At 46.2% G+C, this 16030-nt stretch overlaps 1 protein-coding gene across 1 annotated transcript in view; it reads left to right on the top strand.

The window, feature by feature from the left end:
- The window catches only part of C21H19orf18 (chromosome 21 C19orf18 homolog), an 18234-nt gene extending 4515 nt beyond the window's left edge, over positions 1–13719 (top strand). The window contains exons 4-6 of the mRNA XM_023184444.1: positions 5982–6084; positions 11495–11655; positions 13436–13719. Of these exons, the coding sequence (XP_023040212.1) occupies positions 5982–6084; positions 11495–11655; positions 13436–13554 (383 nt within the window). The 3' untranslated portion in view covers positions 13555–13719. The remainder of the gene's footprint in view (positions 1–5981; positions 6085–11494; positions 11656–13435) is intronic.
- Positions 13720–16030: the final 2311 nt, after the last annotated feature.

The following is a 16030-nucleotide window of genomic DNA, read 5'->3' as shown; positions in this document are numbered from 1 at the left end:
ATTGTAACATTTCCCATGTGAGACCAGTGCATAAGTTACAGCTATTTAAAGTTTCACTTATAGGCACAGAGACTGACATTGTAGCAGGATTGTAACGTTTCCCATGTGAGACCAGTGCATAAGTTACAGCTATTTGGTTCCAGACAGCACCCCCCTTCCAAGGAAGATTATTGCTGTGTGAGGAGGAGCAACCATCAGAGGGGGCTCTCACAGCTGGCACCTCTTGGTCTTCCTATTTACAGGAAAAAAAGGCAGAAGTTGCTGCTGCATCCTTGTGATTCAAGCTCCATAGCCACATTGCTCTCCAGTTTCAGAGTAGTTCAAGGTTCCAGCAGCTTTAAGTTTAAATTAGTTTAAGTTTGAATGATTTGATTTCATAAAACTACACTGTAATTCCAGTTTTCAGCTATCCTGTTGAAAGTGGGTAAAATGTGTCATAACTGTATTGGCAAAGGAGCTGGGAAACATAACCTCAAGTCTTGTTTGTAGGCTAGCAGTGAGCACAACTTCTAGAAAGGGCAATTGACAGTTCTCATAAATAGAAAAACAATGCGATCGCTTTTTTTGTTTGTTTGTTTTTTTGAGACGGAGTTTCAATCTTGGCCCGCAGCCTGGAGTGCAATGATAAGGCGCAACCTCCACCTCCCGGGTTCCAGCAATTCTCCTACCTCAGCCTCCCGAGTAACTGGGATTACACGTGCCCACTACCATGCCAAGCTAATGTTGTGTTTTTAGCAGAGATGGGGTTTCACTATGTTAATCAGGCTGGTCTCAAACTCCTGATCTCAAGTGGTCCGTCCGACTCAGCCTCCCAAAGTGCTGGGCTTATAGACGTGAGCCACCGCGCCCGGCCAAGGCAATTAGTTTTTTTTTTTTTTTTTTGAGACAGAGTTTTGCTCTGTCGCCCAGACTGGAGTGCAATGGCATGATCTCAGCTCACTGCAACCTCTGCCTCCCAGGCTCAAGAGATTCTCCTGCCTCAGCCTCCTGAGCAGCTGGGATTACAGGTGTGCACCACCACACCCAGTTAGTTTTTGTGTTTTTAGTAGAGATGGGGTTTCACCATATTGGCCAGGCTGGTCTCAAAGTCCTGACCCCATGATCCACCCACCTCGGCCTCCCAAAGTGGTGCTGAGACTACAGGTGTGAGTCACTGCGCCCGGCCGGCGATTACTTTTTAACCTAGAGTTTTGAAATATACCTGGGGGATTTATTTTAATCAGTTATGACAAGACTCCCAGACATACAAATGATCTTCATGAAGGAAAAAGTTTATACCCACAGATTCCTGGAAACAGGAGACATGGCCCACCACAGAGGGGCACACCAGGACCCTCAAGAAGCACAGGGAGGGAGGGTGAGCATGGCCCCCGCCTCTACTGGGGTTTCCAAGGGAATGGTTCCCTTCATTCCAAGGGAAGGAATGGGTGAGGCATGGCAGGTACTCGATGAGTGAATTTAGATTTGAATGGTTTAATTTTGGCAAACCAGGCCGGGCGTGGTGGCTCAAGCCTGTAATCCCAGCACTTTGGGAGGCCGAGACGGGCAAATCACGAGGTCAGGAGATCGAGACCATCCTGGCTAATCCGGTGAAACCCCGTCTCTACTAAAAGATACAAAAAATTAGCTGGGCGAGGTGGCGGCGCCTGTAGTCCCAGCTTCTCGGGAGGCTGAGGCAGGAGAATGGCGAGAACCTGGGAGGCGGAGCTTGCAGTGAGCTGAGATCTGGCCACTGCACTCCAGCCTGGGCGACAGAGCCAGACTCCGTCTCAAAAAAAAAAAAATAAATAAAAATAATTTTGGCAAACCATAGGGGTGGTTTCTCATTGTCCAGTATTTGACCCTGGAGTGATTTAGGGCAGGCAGGGAGAGATTGGCTTAGTGTGTGAGTTTGGAAAGGAGATGGTTGGGGTGTGGGCTCTGGATTGGTTGGTTTGTATATCAAAGGTGTGCTTGCAGGGGAGTCATCTGCTGTCTCTTTTTTTTTTTTTTTTTTGAGACGGAGTCTCGCTCTGTGGCCCAGGCTGGAGTGCAGTGGCCGGATCTCAGCTCACTGCAAGCTCCGCCTCCCGGGTTTACGCCATTCTCCTGCCTCAGCCTCCCGAGTAGCTGGGACTACAGGCGCCCGCCACCTCGCCCGGCTAGTTTTTTGTATTTTTTAGTAGAGACGGGGTTTCACCGTGTTAGCCAGGATGGTCTTGATCTCCCGACCTCGTGATCCGCCCGTCTCGGCCTTCCAAGTGCTGGGATTACAGGCTTGAGCCACCGCGCCCGGCCGTCATCTGCTGTCTCTAAGAAATAACTAGCCCTGGGAAGGGAGGTCTCTCCAGGATTAAGGTCCCAAATGCCAGAGCATCAGGAATACAGAAAATAAGAAAATATAATTTTCTTATATATTTTATGGGATAAGTATGGGGTAAGTATTTTATGGGATAAGTATGGGACTTATCCCACCTTATGGGACTACAGGTGCCCGCCACCACACCCGGCTCATTTTTTTTTGTACTTCTAGTAGAGACGGGGTTTCATCACGTTAGCCAGGATGGTCTCGATCTCCTGACCTCGTGATCCACCCACCTCGGCCTCCCAAAGTGCTAGGATCACAGGTGTGAGCCACCGCGCCTGGCCTATTTCTAGGAAATTTTATTAAAAATACGCTATTCATTTTCCTAGTCTACTTCTCCCATCCTGCTTGATGACTTTCTCATATATTTCTCTAGCTCTGCAAATATCTGAGTGTATTCTACCCCAGCCTTGCGCTCCCAGAATGCCCTTGTTTGCCTCCTTCACAAACAAAATTTAAGCAGTTAAAAGACTGTGTCCACACCCTCCTGACTAACAGCAGTCACACCCCCTTTGTCCGTCTCCTGCTGGAAATTGAACTGTCCATGCCAAGGCTGGCCTCTGTCCCAGCTTCCATCCTCTTAGGCCAACTCAAGGACTTTCCTGGCAATTCCTTCTCCCTTTCCTGCATGCTCCAGTCTGAATGCTGGTGTCCCCCAACCCCATATTCATGTGTTGAAATCCTAATCTCAAAGGTGAGGATATTAGGAGTTGCAGCCTTTGGGAGATGACGAGGTCATGAGGGTGGAACCCCCATGACTGGGAATAGTACCCTTACAATAGAAGTCACAGAGAGCTATCTCACTCCTTACACCCTGTAAGGACACAACACAGAAGCATCCTCTGTTGAATCAGAAGGTGAACCCTCGTCAGCCACCAAAGCTGCTGATACCTTGATCTGGGACCTCCCAGCCTCCAGAATTGTGAGAAATCAATGTCTGTTGTTTCTTTGTTTTTGTTTTTTTTTTTTCCCCATACAGACTCTTGCTCTGTCACCCAGGCTGGAGTGCACTGGTGTGATCTCTGCTCACTGCAACCTCCGCCTCCTGGGTTCAAGCGACTCTCCTGCCTCAGCCTCCTGAGTAGCTGGGATTACAGGCGTCAACCACCATGCCTGGCTAATTTTATTTTGTATTTTCAGTAGAGACGGAGTTTTGCCATGTTGGTTAGGCTGGTCTCGAACTCCTGACCTCCTGATCCACCTGCCTCGGCCTCCCAAAGGATTTTTTTTTTTTTTTTTTTTTGAGACAGGGTCTCATTCCCGTCACCCAGGCTGGAGTGTATTGGCGCAGTCTCGCCTCACTACAACCTCCCACTCCTTATCTCAAGTAATTCTCCTGCCTCAGCCTCCTGAGTAGCTGGGAGTACAGGCACCTGCCACCTCATCCGACGAATTTTTGTATTTTTTGTAGAGTCAGGGTTTCACCATGTTGCCCAGGCTGGTCTTGAACTCCTGAGCTCACGCATGATCTGCCCACCTCCCAAAGTGCTGGGATTACAGGAGTGGGCCACTGCGGCTGGCTGTGTCTGTTGTTTCTAAGCCACCAAGCCTGTGGTGTTTCGTTACAGCAGCCAGAATGAACTGGTACTGTAGTATCACGATTCACTGTCTCATTCCCATTCACGAACGTGCTGCCAATGTTCACGTCTTAAAAACAAGATCCGTCTCTCGATCTCTTAGACTCCTCCAGGAGCTGTGCCCATTTCTCTTCTTTCTTTTATACAAAGTTCCCCAAAATCATTTTCAAAATTCACGGTTTCCAGTTACTTTCTTCTCACTCCCTCCTGAAACTGCTTCAATTGTGTCCCCACCACACAGCTAATATGTCCTCTGCCTGGATCTCTGATGACCTCCTGGATGCCCCATCTAGTGGTCCGTTTTCAGTTTTCTTTACTTTTCTTTTTTTTTTTGGACAGAGTCTCACTCTGTCATCCAGGCTGGAGTGCAGTGGCACAATTTCGGCTCACTGCAACTTCTGTCTCCCAGGTTCAAGTGATTCTCCTGCCTCAGCCTCCCGAGTAGCTGGGACTACAGGTGTGAGCCACCACGCCCGGCTAATTTTTGGGTTTTAAGTAGAGACGGGGTTTTGCCGTGTTGCCCAAAGTGGTCTTGAACTCCTGACCTCAAGTGATCTACCTGCCTTGGCCTTCCAAAGTGCTGGCATTATAGGCATGAGCCAGCTCTCCTGTCCCATTTTTAGTTTTCATCACACCTAAACTATCTGCATCCTGTGTTCTTTTCCCTCCCAAAATATTTCCTCATGAAAATTTGAAAACATACAGAACGGTAGACAGAACTGCAGAGTGAACGCCCCATATCCCTCACCTAAAATCTAGTTATTCATTTTACACTCTTAGCTTTTTCACAGTCCAGGCTGTTTCCAGCATGCTGTTTCCACTGAGGGATGAATCTCAGGACGCTTTTCAGCTCAGGTGGCTGAACCCCTCGCCCTGTGCCAGTGAAGAGATGGCAGTCAGGGGAAGGCCAGGCATGAGGCAAGGGGGAGCTGCCTCAAGTTATCATTTTTTTTTTTTTTTGAGATGGAGTCTCACTCTGTCCCCCAGGCTGGAGTGCAGTGGCACAACCTTGGCTCATTGCAACCTCTGCCTCCTGGGTCAAGCAATTTTCCTGCCTCAGCCTCCTGAGTAGCTGGGATTACAGGCACGCGGCACCATGCCCAGCTAATTTTTGTGTCTTTAGTAGAGACAGGGTTTCACCATGTTGGTCAGGCTGGTCTCGGACTCCTGACCTCAGGTAATCCACCCACCTTGGCCTCCCAAAGTGCTGGAATTACAGGTGTGAGCCACGGCGCCCATCCCAACTTGTCAGATTTTACAAGTGGCTGAATAATGCACTTACTTCGCCAACTGCTATTTTGTTCAGTTTGCACAAACAACAACTTGTTATTTTTTCACAGTTCAGCTAATATGAAGGAGGATGACACACCTGAGCCTGCAAAGAACAGCCATGATTTTATAGCACGTTCCGTAGTCCTAAAATTGACACCTGGAATGCAGGTCCATGGAGTTCCATCCTAAGTTGTCCTGCAATGTCCTTTCATGAGAGCACCACACAATCTGAGACCATCAGGGCAGCACCCAAATCATAAGATGAAGGCCACTTCCCCTTCAGCTGCATACACAGCAGGTGTTGCCACACAGTCAGGGACCCAGTGTCTCTATAGAGCAGAGGGGAGGGCTCCAGCCCAGGATGGAAAGTGAACTTGAGTCAGAGATTGTTGGGAGCAAAAATTATATTTGTTCACATAGGCTGTAAAATCTAACTTCAGTATTTTCTAAAATTAAGAAAGCCTGAGCAACGTGGCAAAACCCCATCTTTACAAAAACATAAAACAGTTAGACAGGTGTGGTGGCGCATGCATGTGGTGCCAGCTACTTGGGAGGCTGAGGCAGGAGAATTGCTCAGACCCGGGAAATGAAGTTGCAGTGAGCTGTGATCATGCACTGCGCTTCAGCCTGGGTGATAGAACGAGACTCTGTGTCTAAAAAAAAAGCTATTTTTTTAAAGTGTGTCTGGTTTTGACTTCCATCCCCCTCTGTAAGGACAAATACATTAACTGAAAGACATAGCTAAAATGAACATTTTTGAGCACTTATTTTCTTTTCTTTCTTTTTAGCAATAATTCGGCATAGATCTGCTCTTGTTAAAGTAATTTTAATTTCGAGCGTAGCCTTCAGCACTGCCCTGATAAGTGGGATGGCAATCTCCTATATGATATAGTAAGTATCTGCTAAATAACATCTGCTATCCTTAAATGAGACATAACAAGTCAACTGATTATTATTTAGTGTCAAAGGATGATGATGACACATCTTACAATTGTTAAATTATTATTATAGTCATCATAAATTTCCAGATTAGTGTTTTTCAAAATGTGGGTTGTACTCACGTTGAGTCATGATATACATGAAAAAAAAAGAAAGAAAGACACAGGACACAATACAATTCAGCAGAATAGAAAATATTAGAAAATATTACTTAAAATATTAATGTAAAAGGCTGATTTTTAAACTTTTCAGACACATGTGAGACATGTACACACACAGAGACACATGGTTGTGAAATAAAATATATTTTTTACTGGGAGTCATGATCAAAAATGTTTGAAAGACACAGTTTGAGATGCTGGCATCCTCCCAAAATTCAGTATTTTATTTATTTTTTTACTTTTTTTTTGGGTGGGGACGGAGTTTTGCTCTTGTTGCCCAGGCTAGAGTGCAGTGGTACGGATCTCGGTTCACTGCAACCTCTGCCTCCTGAGTTCAAGCAGTTCTCCTGCCTCAGCCTCCCAAGTAGCTGGGATTACTACAGGCATGTGCCACCATACCCGGCTAAATTTTGCATTTTTTGTAGAGATGGGGTTTCTCCACGTTGGTCAGGCTGGTCTCGAACTCCCGACCTCAGGTGATCCGCCCGCCTGGGCCTCCCAAAGTGCTGGGATTAAAGGTGTGAGCCACCATTCCCAGACCCCAGCATTTGGTGTTTTAAAATGAACTTGAGGCTGGGTGTGCTGGCTCATGCCTGTAATCCCAGCACTCTGGGAGACTGAGGCGGGCAGATCACCTGAGGTTAGGAGTTCGAGACCAGCCTGGCCAACATAGTGAAATGCCGTCTCTACTAAAAATACAAAAATTATCTGGGCATGGTGGCGGGTGCCTGTAATCCCAGTTACTTGGGAGGCTGGGGCAAGAGAATCGTTTGAACCTGGGAGGTGGAGGTTGCAGTGGGCAGAGATGACGCCATTGTACTCCAGCCTGGGCAACAAGAGCAAAACTCTGTCTCAAATAATTAATAAATAAATAAATAAATAAATAAATAAGTAATGAACTTGTTACTTTGGAAGGAATCTCAGTAGTGCACAGCAGAAAAGAGCAACCACTCTCCCTTTCACTAGAAAGGTGTCAGTGCAGTCTGGGGTGATAGCATCTTTGGGGGAAGATACACCACCCATCTTCGTAAATAAAGCTTGAGGTCAAGCTCTTTCGAGTGATGTAATCGTTTTGAAATTCATGGTAGAAAAAGGTGAGACACACTGTGACCTCATGTGGTTCTGACCAAACCAACAGACTCTGACTCCTACTGTATGATTCCGTGCTAGGATTCTGTTGTTATCGCACCAGAAACAGCTTGAGAAGGACAAAATTACTTGCTTCATTAGAATTAAGTATGAAAACAGGAAGGCCGGGCGCCGTGGCTCAAGCCTGTAATCCCAGCACTTTGGGAGGCCGAGACGGGTGGATCACGAGGTCAGGAGATCGAGACCATCCTGGCTAACACGGCGAAACCCCGTCTTTACTAAAAATACAAAAAAATTAGCCGGGCCAGGTGGCGGGCGCCTGTGGTCCCAGCTACTCAGGAGGCTGAGGCGGGAGAATGGCGTGAACCCGGGAGGCGGAGGTTGCAGTGAGCTGAGATCTGGCCACTGCACTCCAGCCTGGGCGACAGAGCAAGACTCCATCTCAAAAAAAAAAAAAAAAGAAAAAAGAAAACAGGATATATTGCCATGTGTGGGATATTTTTTGAGGCAGCTATGTTGAGACCACCTTGGAGTAGGTCACATGAAGGCAAAGTGACATTAAAGGTAAAAGAGGAAAAATGTTGCTAATGAGAGTATAACCTGCGTGCTTGGTTGTGGGTTATCTCCACTACATCCACTTAATTTATGTAACCGTGTAGGCCGGGGGCAGTAGCTGACACCTGTGATCCCAACACTTTGGGAGGCCGAGGCAGGTGGATCCCTTAAACTCAAGTGTTTGAGACCAGCCTGGGCAACATGGTGAAACCCCAGCTATACAAAAAATACAAAAATTAGCCAGGTGTGGTGGCACACACCTGTAGTCCCAGCTACTCCAGAGGCTGAGGTGGGAGCATGCTTTGAGCCCCAGAGTTGGAGGTTGCAGTGAGCTTAGGTCGCACCACTGCACTCCAGCCTGGGCGACAGAGTGACACCCTGTCTCAAAAAAATAAAATAAAATAAATTATGTAACTGTAGCTTCTGTATATTTCATTATTATAGACAACACTGTTAATAAATATAAAGTTTTCTAATGCAACTCGGTAAAACATATCTCCTGGACACTCAGTGTTTAATTGAGTTGTTGAGCTAGTCAATTCTTACTGTTTTCACATTTGAATTAGCACTAAGCTAGAGTGGAGCCTGAGGCCAAAACCGAAACAAACAAACAAACAAAAAAAAAACCACCTATTCAAAAATACAAGTTTTGTGTAATTTTTAGTGGTTCATTTTTTCCAGAAGTAGATTTTGAAAATACTGTTGGTAAGTTTGCTTTTATTTAAACCAGGAAAGTAAAATTACAATTAATTTTGTTTGGGGTATAAACGGTTTTTTTATAATTTTTATTTTTTTTGGAGATGGAGTCTTGCTCTGTCGCCTAGGCTGGAGTGCACTGGCACGATCTCTGCTTACTGCAAGCTCCGCCTCCCAGGTTCACGCCATTCTCCTGCCTCAGCCTCCCGAGGAGCTGGGACTACAGGTGCCGCCACCACACCTGGCTAATTGTTTTTGTAGTTTTAGTAGAGACGGTTTCACTGTGTTACCCAGGATGGTCTCCATCTTCTGACCTCGTGGTCTGCCCGCCTTGGCCTCCCAAAGTGCTGGGATTACAGGCGTGAGCCACCATGTCTGGCCTAGATAAAATATTTAAATTTAACGTTGTTACTTTTCATACACCAGTTTTCAATTATTAAAAATATTCTGAACTTCTTAAGTGTTTTGAAAAAGAATAAGCATTTAAAAATACATTAAAACATATATATAGGGACTCACACCTTTCCTTTTGACTCAAGCTCCGCTGTGGTTCAGCACAGCACTGTTGGATCCTATCTCTGTTTACAGTTTTGACATTTGGTATATCCTGGAATTTTTTTTTTTTTTTTTTGCTTCATTTCAATTTTTAAAATTATTGAGTTAAGGGCTGGGAGTGGTGGCTCACGCCTGTAATCCCAGCATTTTGGGAGGCCAAGGTGGGTGGATCACCTGAGGTTGGGAGTTCAAGACCAGCCTGATCAGCATGGAGAAACCCCATCTGTACTAAAAATACAGAAAAATTAGCCGCGCGTGGTGGCGCATGCCTGTAATCCCAGCTACTCGGGAGGCTGAGGCAGGAGAATCGCTTGAACCTGGGGGGCACAGGTTGTGGTGAGCCGAGATCGCGCCATTGCACTCCAGCCTGGGCAACAAAGCGAAACTCCATCTCAAAAAAAAAAAAAAAAAAAAAAACTCATCCTCATTTTTCAGTGTTTGGGGCACCTCCTTACATTTCACACTGAGGCGAGCACCTCCCTCTTGTCACTCAATTCTTGCTCCTGCCGCAGCCTTTTGAGGATCTTTGGGGATGTTTGTAGCCAGCTCTGCTGCCTCACAGCTTCTAGAGTGCCCACACCCTTCCCCCACCACTGCCCCTGGAACCCAAAGGAGACAGCCCTCTGCTGGGATTTGGCTCTGAGCAAGAAAAACAAAAACAAATCAGCTAACCCTAAAAGTTTTTTTATTTTTTTATTTTTTTGAGACGGAGTTTCACTCTTGTTGCCCAGGCTGGAGTGCAATGGCGCGATCTTGGCTTACTGCAACCTCTGCCTCCCGGGTTCAAGTGATTCTCCTGCCTCAGCCTCCCAAGTAGCTAGGATTACAGGCATGTGCCACCATGCCCTGCTAATTTTGTATTTTTTTAGTACAGATGGGGTTTCTCCATGTTGGTCAGGCTGGCCTCAAACTCCTGACCTCAGGTGATCTGCCCACCTCAGCCTACCAAAGTGCTGGGAACTGTGCCTGGCCCCTAAAAGTTTTTTTTTTTTTTTTTTTTTATTACATAATTCACACAGTACTGGGAAGGTAAGCATGTTAAGAAAACACTGTCGGCCGGGCGCGGTGGCTCAAGCCTGTAATCCCAGCACTTTGGGAGGCCGAGACAGGCGGATCACGAGGTCAGGAGATCGAGACCATCCTGGCTAACACGGTGAAACCCCGTCTCTACTAAAAAAAAAATACAAAAATCTAGCCGGGCGAGGTGGCGGGCGCCTGTAGTCCCAGCTACTCAGGAGGCTGAGGCAGGAGAATGGCGGGAACCCGGGAGGCGGAGCTTGCAGTGAGCTGAGATCCGGCCACTGCACTCCAGCTTGGGTGATAGAGCGAGACTCCGTCTCAACAACAACAAAAAAAAAAAAAAAAAAAAAAAAGAAAACACTGTCATCCATTTCCACACCAAACAGAAATAGCTGTTCAATGATCCACTTCCACGATTGGACCTACAGCGAGGTAGAAACATCAGTAACACCCTTTCTGCCCCATTTTGTTCATCACGGATTTCTTGGCATTAATTTTCATTTTGTAAAATATTACACTGAAATATGACTGTGGCCGGGCACAGTGGCTCACACCTGTAATTCCAGTGCTTTGGGAGGCCAAGGAGGAAAGGTAGCTTGAGCCTAGGAGTTTGAGACCATCCTGGGCAACATAGCAAGACCCCATTTCTACAGAAAAATACAAAAATAATTAGCCGAGCATGGTGCCATGAGCCTGTGGTCCCAGCTATTCAGAAGGCTGAGCAGGGAAGACCGAACCCGGGAGTTCGAGGCTGCAGTGAACCATGATCGCATCAGTTCACTTCTAGGCTGGGCGACAGAATGAGACCCTGTTCCAAAGAAAGAAAGAGAGAGAGAAAAAAAAAGGGAAAAAGGAAAGAAAAAAAAGAAAAAAGAAGGAAGGGAGGGAGGAAGGAAAGAGAGAGGAACAAGAAAGAAAAAGAGAAAAGAAAGAAAAAAAGGAAAGAAAGGAAAAAAGAAAGAGAAAGAAAAAAAGAGAAAGAAAGATGCTTTGTCTGATTATGGAGTTTTTTGTCAACACCTTAAGTTTGGAACCCGATGTGAGTGCCTTGCTCATGTCTAGTCCTGGCTTTGATCCATACTTTGGGATAAGAGTTATTCCTTACTCCAGGAAATGGCCTGACCATGTAGACATTTGAGATCTGACCATGATTAGTCTGGTTTCAAAGTCTTACTTCTGCACCCACCCCACAAGCAACTCCTTTCCAGTCAAAAAGTGGCATGATTGAGAAATGAATTATTCACCATGAAAAGTGTGCTTCTAAATTTATTTATATCATTCTCCAGTCGACTGGCACAGGCTGAGGAAAGACAACAGCTCGAGTCGCTTTATAAGAATATCAGGATACCGTCATTAGGAGACCAAGAAGAGGGCTCAGAGGACGAGGATGAGTCCACGCACCTACTTCCAGAGAATGAAAAGGAGCTGGAGAAGTTCATCCACTCAGGTAACGTGACCTGTCAGAGCCACTCCCAGGAAGGCCAAGCTGGCAGCGGTGGCTTGGTTTTCTTTTCTTTGTTTCTTTCTTTTTTCTTTTTTTGAGACGGAGTCTCGCTCTGTCACCCAGGCTGGAGTGCAGGGGCGCGATCTTGGCTCACTGCAAGCTCCGCCTCCTGGGTTCATGCCATTCTCCTGCCTCAGCCTCCCCAGTAGCTGGGACTACAGGTGCCCGCCACCAGGCCCATTACATTTTTAGTAGAGACGGGGTTTCACCGTGTTAGCCAGGATGGTCTCGATCTTCTGACCTTGTGATCCACCCGCCTCGGCCTCCCAAAGTGCTGAGATTACAGGAGTGAGCCAATGCACCCCGGCTATAGAATTTCATTTATTTATTTATTTATTTTTTGAGACAGAGGCGTCTCAAAAAATGGAGTGCAGTGGCGAAATCTTGCCTCACTGCAACCTTTGCCTCCTGGGTTCAAGCAATTATCCTGCCTCAGCCTCCAGAGTATCTGGGATTACAGGCGTGCACCATGACACCTGGCTAATTTTTGTACTTTTAGTAGAGATGGAGTTTCACCAGTTAGCCAGGCTGGTCTTGAACTCCTGACCTCAAGTCATCCACCTGCCTTGGCCTCCCAAAGTGCTAGGAGTATAGGCATGAGCCACGACTCCCGGCTCTTTTTTTTTTTTTTTTTTCTTTTTTTTGAGACAGAGTCTCACTATGTCACCCAGGCTGGAGTGCAGTGGTGTGATATCAGCTCACTGCAGCCTCAACCTCCTGGGCTCAGTTAATCCTCCCACCTCATCCTCCTGAGTGGCTGGGACTACAGGTGCAAGTCACTATGCCCAACTCATTTTTGTTTTTGTTTTTGTTTTGAGACGGAGTCTTGCTCTGTTGCCCAGGCTGGAGTGCAGTGGTGCAATCTTGTTTCACTGCAACCTCCGCCTCCTGGGTTCAAGTGATTCTCATGCCTCAGCCTCCTGAGTAGCTGGGATTACAGGCGTGCGCCACCGTGCCTGGCTAATTTTTGTATTTTTAGTAAAGACAAGGCCTCACCATGTTGGCCAGGCTGGTCTCGAACTCTTGACCTCAAGTGATCTGCCCTCCTCAGCCTCCCCAAGTCCTGGGATTACAGGCATGAGCCACTGCACTGGGCTAGTTTTTGTATTTTTAGTAGAGACAGTTTTCGCCATGTTGCCCAGATTGGTCACAAACTACTGGGCTCAAGAGATCTTCCTGTCTTGGCCTCCCAAACTGCTGGGATTATAGGTGTGAGCCACTGAGCCCAGCCTAGAAGTTCTGAGATTCGTGGGTATCTGTTTAAAAACTTCTAGAGAGAAACCTATAGAGAGTGCAGTGTGTGATTCAGCCGTACTAACCATTCCTCACATGGACTTACTCTGTAAAAACTCCAGACATAGCCAGAAAGAGGCAGAACGACCAGAGCAGGAGAGATCACTGATGCTCACTGAGGCAGAGGGTTTGTCATAACCTGTAGAGAACACTTTCCCAATGTCTCTTCACCACACTGGATTATAACTTTTCTACATTCTTCTTCTTCTTCTTTTACTGGGCATTTATATAACTTGAATACAAAATATGGGAAAATAATTTTAAAATTTAATTTTCACTATCCTTGTCAGACAAATAACATTCATTATGAATCCTCTGAAAATTCCACTGTTGGTACCTCCATTTTTCCAGGCTTTTTCTCTCAACTCTTTTGTCTCCAATTTTAATCTTCACTTATTACTATATCGATAACATCGTTTCTACATTTTAGTTATTAGATCAAAAAGAAGGAAAAATATTGAGAAGAAGAAACTGAGGGAAGAGAAAAACTCAGTAACACAAAAAGAAACAAAGAATGTGTCACATAATGGAAAAATGGAAGATTTGTGAACACAGATGACAGAGGTGCCGGCTGAGGCAGAGGAGAGACTATGGGGGTGCTGGGAGACTGAGCCCGTGGGCGTGGCTTGTTCCCAGAGAACCTTGTGGAAGAGGACATCAAAGAAAGAAACACCAAACGTGTATCCCAGAAAATAAAGCCACATGATATAGCAACTCTTGCTTATTGGCTCTCCTAGTTCATGAATAATTATAACTTAATTGGAAAATAGAAAAGAATCTAACTTTGTTAAGGGTGAAGAGAACTTATCAGGATTTTCTTTTCTTGCTCCTGACCAGAAATATTGCACAAGTAGTTTTGGGGGGCCATCTCCCAGACTTTGCCAGGGAATAGCTTTCATGAAGCCAAACTTTCCTGGTGAGATTACCTGTCAGTTCCATACCTTGTCTCCTTTGTACACATGAGGAAACTGAGGATGTCAAAATAAATATGACACCGGATTAAAACACAGTCGTTAGTCGGGCCTGGTGGTGCGCGCCTGTAATCCCAGCTATACAGGAGGCTGAGGCAGGAGAATCGCTTGAACCCGGGAGGTGGAGGTTGTAGTGAGCCGAGATTGCACCCCTGCACTCCAACCTGGTTGACAGAGCAAGATCCTGTCTCAAAAATTAATTAATTAATTAATTTAATTAAATAAATAAGTAAATAAAACACACTCATCCAGGCCAGTCATGATGGCTCATGCCTGTAATCCCAACACTTCGGGAGCATGAGGCAGGCAGATTGCTTGAGTCCAGGAGTTCAAAAGCAGCCTGGACAACATAGTGAGGCCCCGTCTCCACAAAAAAAGGAAATATACACTCATCGCTGTCAGGTTCCAGCTCTCTCAAGGGAAACAGGCCCACAGGCAAGGAGCTAAGAAACACAGCCAGAGGTAGCAAGTGGACACCAAGGGCTGTGGGAATGCAAAGAGGCAAGATTGAGTGAAACTGTGCAGCTGCTTTGGAAAATAACCTGATGGTTCCTCAGAAAGGTAAACACAGAGTTACTTACGACCCAGCAATTCCACTCCTAGGTATACATGCAAGAGAATTGGAAACACATGTACACACAAAAACCTGCACACTAATGTTCTTTTTTTTTTTGTGAGACAGAGTCTTGCTCTGTCTCCCTGACTGGAGCGCAGTGGTGCGATCTCGGCTCACTGCAACCTCCGCCTCCTGGGTTCAAGCCATTCTCCTGCCTCAGTCTTGTGAGTAGCTGGGATTACAGGCGCCCGCCACCACGCCTGGCTAATTTTTGTATTTTTGGTAGAGACGGAGTTTCACCATGTTGTCCAGGATGGCCTCAATCCCTTGACCTCGTGATCCTCCCACCTCAGTCTCTCAGAGTGACTTCATTCTTTTCTGTTGCTGAAAAATATTTAGTTGTACAGATAGACCACATTTTGCTTATCCACTTATTGGTTAATGGAAATTTGTGTTGTTTCCACCTTCCAATTAAACCTCTTTCCTTTTAAATTACCGCAGTCTTGGGTATGTATTAGCAGAGTGAGGACGGACTAATACAGGGGAATCTGAAAGGGCTATAGTAAAGTGACATTTAGCCAGTGACTTGAAAGGAGCAGGTAGCAAACACTCCATGCAGCTATTTGAGAGGAAAACAGTTGGGGCAGAGAGATCTGAAATTGTTACTGGAAAAGGGTCCTGATCCAGGCCCTAAGAGAGGGTTCTTGGCTCTCATTCAAGAAATAATTCATAGGCTGGGCGCGGTGGCTCAAGCCTGTAATCCCAGCACTTTGGGAGGCCGAGACGGGCGGATCACGAGGTCAGGAGATCGAGACCATCCTGGCTAACATGGTGAAACCCCGTCTCTACTAAAAAATACAAAAAACTAGCTGGGCGAGGTGGCGGGCGCCTGTAGTCCCAGCTACTCGGGAGGCTGAGGCAGGAGAATGGCGGGAACCCGGGAGGCGGAGCTTGCAGTGAGCTGAGATCCGGCCACTGCACTCCAGCCTGGGCGACAGAGCGAGACTCCGTCTCAAAAAAAAAAAAAAAAGAAATAATTCAGAGCAAGTCCACAGAGTAATGTGAAAGTAAATTTATTGAGAAAGTAAAGGAATCAAAGGATGGCTACTTCATAGACAGAGCAGGGCATTCCCAGAAGTAAGAGGAGGAACGTGCCCACCTTAGGTGCAGTGCTTGTTTGTATATAAAATAACAAAGCAAAACATCATACGGGAGGTGTGCTCTACCACAAGAGTTCCTGACAAAGGATTGTTAATCGTTGTGTAACTACTGTCTTCCACAACAATCTCTATTATTAATATTAAAATGAAACTTCTTTTTTTTTTTTTTTTTGAGATGGAGTCTTGCTCTGTCACCAGGCTGGAGTGCAGTGGTGTGATCTCGGCTCACTGCAACCTCCACCTCCCAGGTTCAAGCAATCCTCTTGGCTCAGCCTTCTGAGTAGCTGGGACTACGGGCACGCGCCACCACGCCCAAATAATTTTTTGTATTTTTAGTA

The sequence above is a fragment of the Piliocolobus tephrosceles genome, chromosome 21, assembly GCF_002776525.5.
Source record: "Piliocolobus tephrosceles isolate RC106 chromosome 21, ASM277652v3, whole genome shotgun sequence".
Lineage (NCBI taxonomy): Eukaryota > Metazoa > Chordata > Mammalia > Primates > Cercopithecidae > Piliocolobus > Piliocolobus tephrosceles.
Note: the sequence above shows the minus strand (reverse complement) of the source record. Positions and strands in the feature narration are given on the sequence as shown.